Source organism: Bison bison, unplaced genomic scaffold (genome assembly GCF_000754665.1).
Source record: "Bison bison bison isolate TAMUID 2011002044 unplaced genomic scaffold, Bison_UMD1.0 scf7180017863581, whole genome shotgun sequence".
Classification (NCBI taxonomy): Eukaryota; Metazoa; Chordata; class Mammalia; order Artiodactyla; family Bovidae; genus Bison; species Bison bison.
In genome coordinates, this window is record NW_011494153.1 from 1 (window position 1) to 1,009 (window position 1,009).

General features: G+C 46.3%; 1 protein-coding gene across 1 annotated transcript; it reads left to right on the forward strand.

Moving 5' to 3' along the window:
- Window positions 1-7: 7 nt before the first annotated feature.
- On the forward strand, window positions 8-793 carry LOC104983879 (olfactory receptor 52N4; the record flags this gene model as incomplete). The annotated part of the gene is made up of 1 exon (XM_010833401.1): window positions 8-793. A coding segment is annotated over one exon (786 nt), but the record flags the coding sequence as incomplete, so codon positions are not given.
- Window positions 794-1,009: the final 216 nt, after the last annotated feature.

Below are 1,009 nucleotides of genomic sequence, written 5' to 3' on the forward strand. Positions count from 1 at the left end.
CAAACCTATGTATTACTTCTTGGCCATGCTTTCCCTAACTGATCTTGTCATATGCTCTAGCACAGTCCCTAAAGCCCTCTCCATCTTCTGGTTTCATCTCAAGAAAATTGGCTTTGATGGATGCCTGATCCAGATGTTCTTCGTCCACACCCTAACAGGAATGGAGTCTGGGGTGCTCATGCTCATGGCCCTGGACCGCTATGTGGCCATCTGCTACCCTCTGCGCTACTCAACTATCCTCACAAATCCTGTCATTGCAAAGGTGGGTCTCTCCACCTTTCTCAGAGGGATGTTGCTCATCATTCCCTTCCCTTTCCTCACCAAGCGCCTGCCCTACTGCAGAGGCAACGTAATTCCCCACACTTACTGTGACCACATGTCTGTGGCCAAGTTGTCTTGTGGAAATATCAAGGTCAATGCCATCTATGGTCTGATTGTTGCCCTCCTGATTGGAGGTTTTGACATACTGTGCATCACAGTCTCCTACACAATGATCCTGAGGGCAGTGGTCAGCCTCTCCTCAGCAGAAGCTCGGCGGAAGGCCTTCAGCACCTGCACTGCTCACATCTGTGCTATAGTTTTCTCCTACAGCCCAGCCTTCTTCTCCTTCTTTTCCCATCGCTTTGGGGCCCATACAGTCCCTCCCTCTTGTCACATCATTGTGGCCAATATTTATCTACTGTTGCCTCCAACTATGAATCCTGTTGTGTATGGGGTGAAAACCAAGCAGATAAGAGACTGTGTTTTAGGAATCCTTTCAGGTTCTAAGAATACCAAATCCCAAAACATATGAGTGGGCATTCCCAGGAAAGAAAAGATAAAGATGACTTTTAGTTTCCTGTTTAGGTGGGAGTTGGCAAAATCTTTGCAAGTTCTATTTTGGCCCCTAAAATGGGACTTATCTAGTAGTAAGTGCATCTCCAAATGCATGTCCTGTCATGAGAATCTCAGTATCACCTCCACACCCACCAATCTTTCTAAGAATTTCTTATTTCTCATTGCTGTAAAA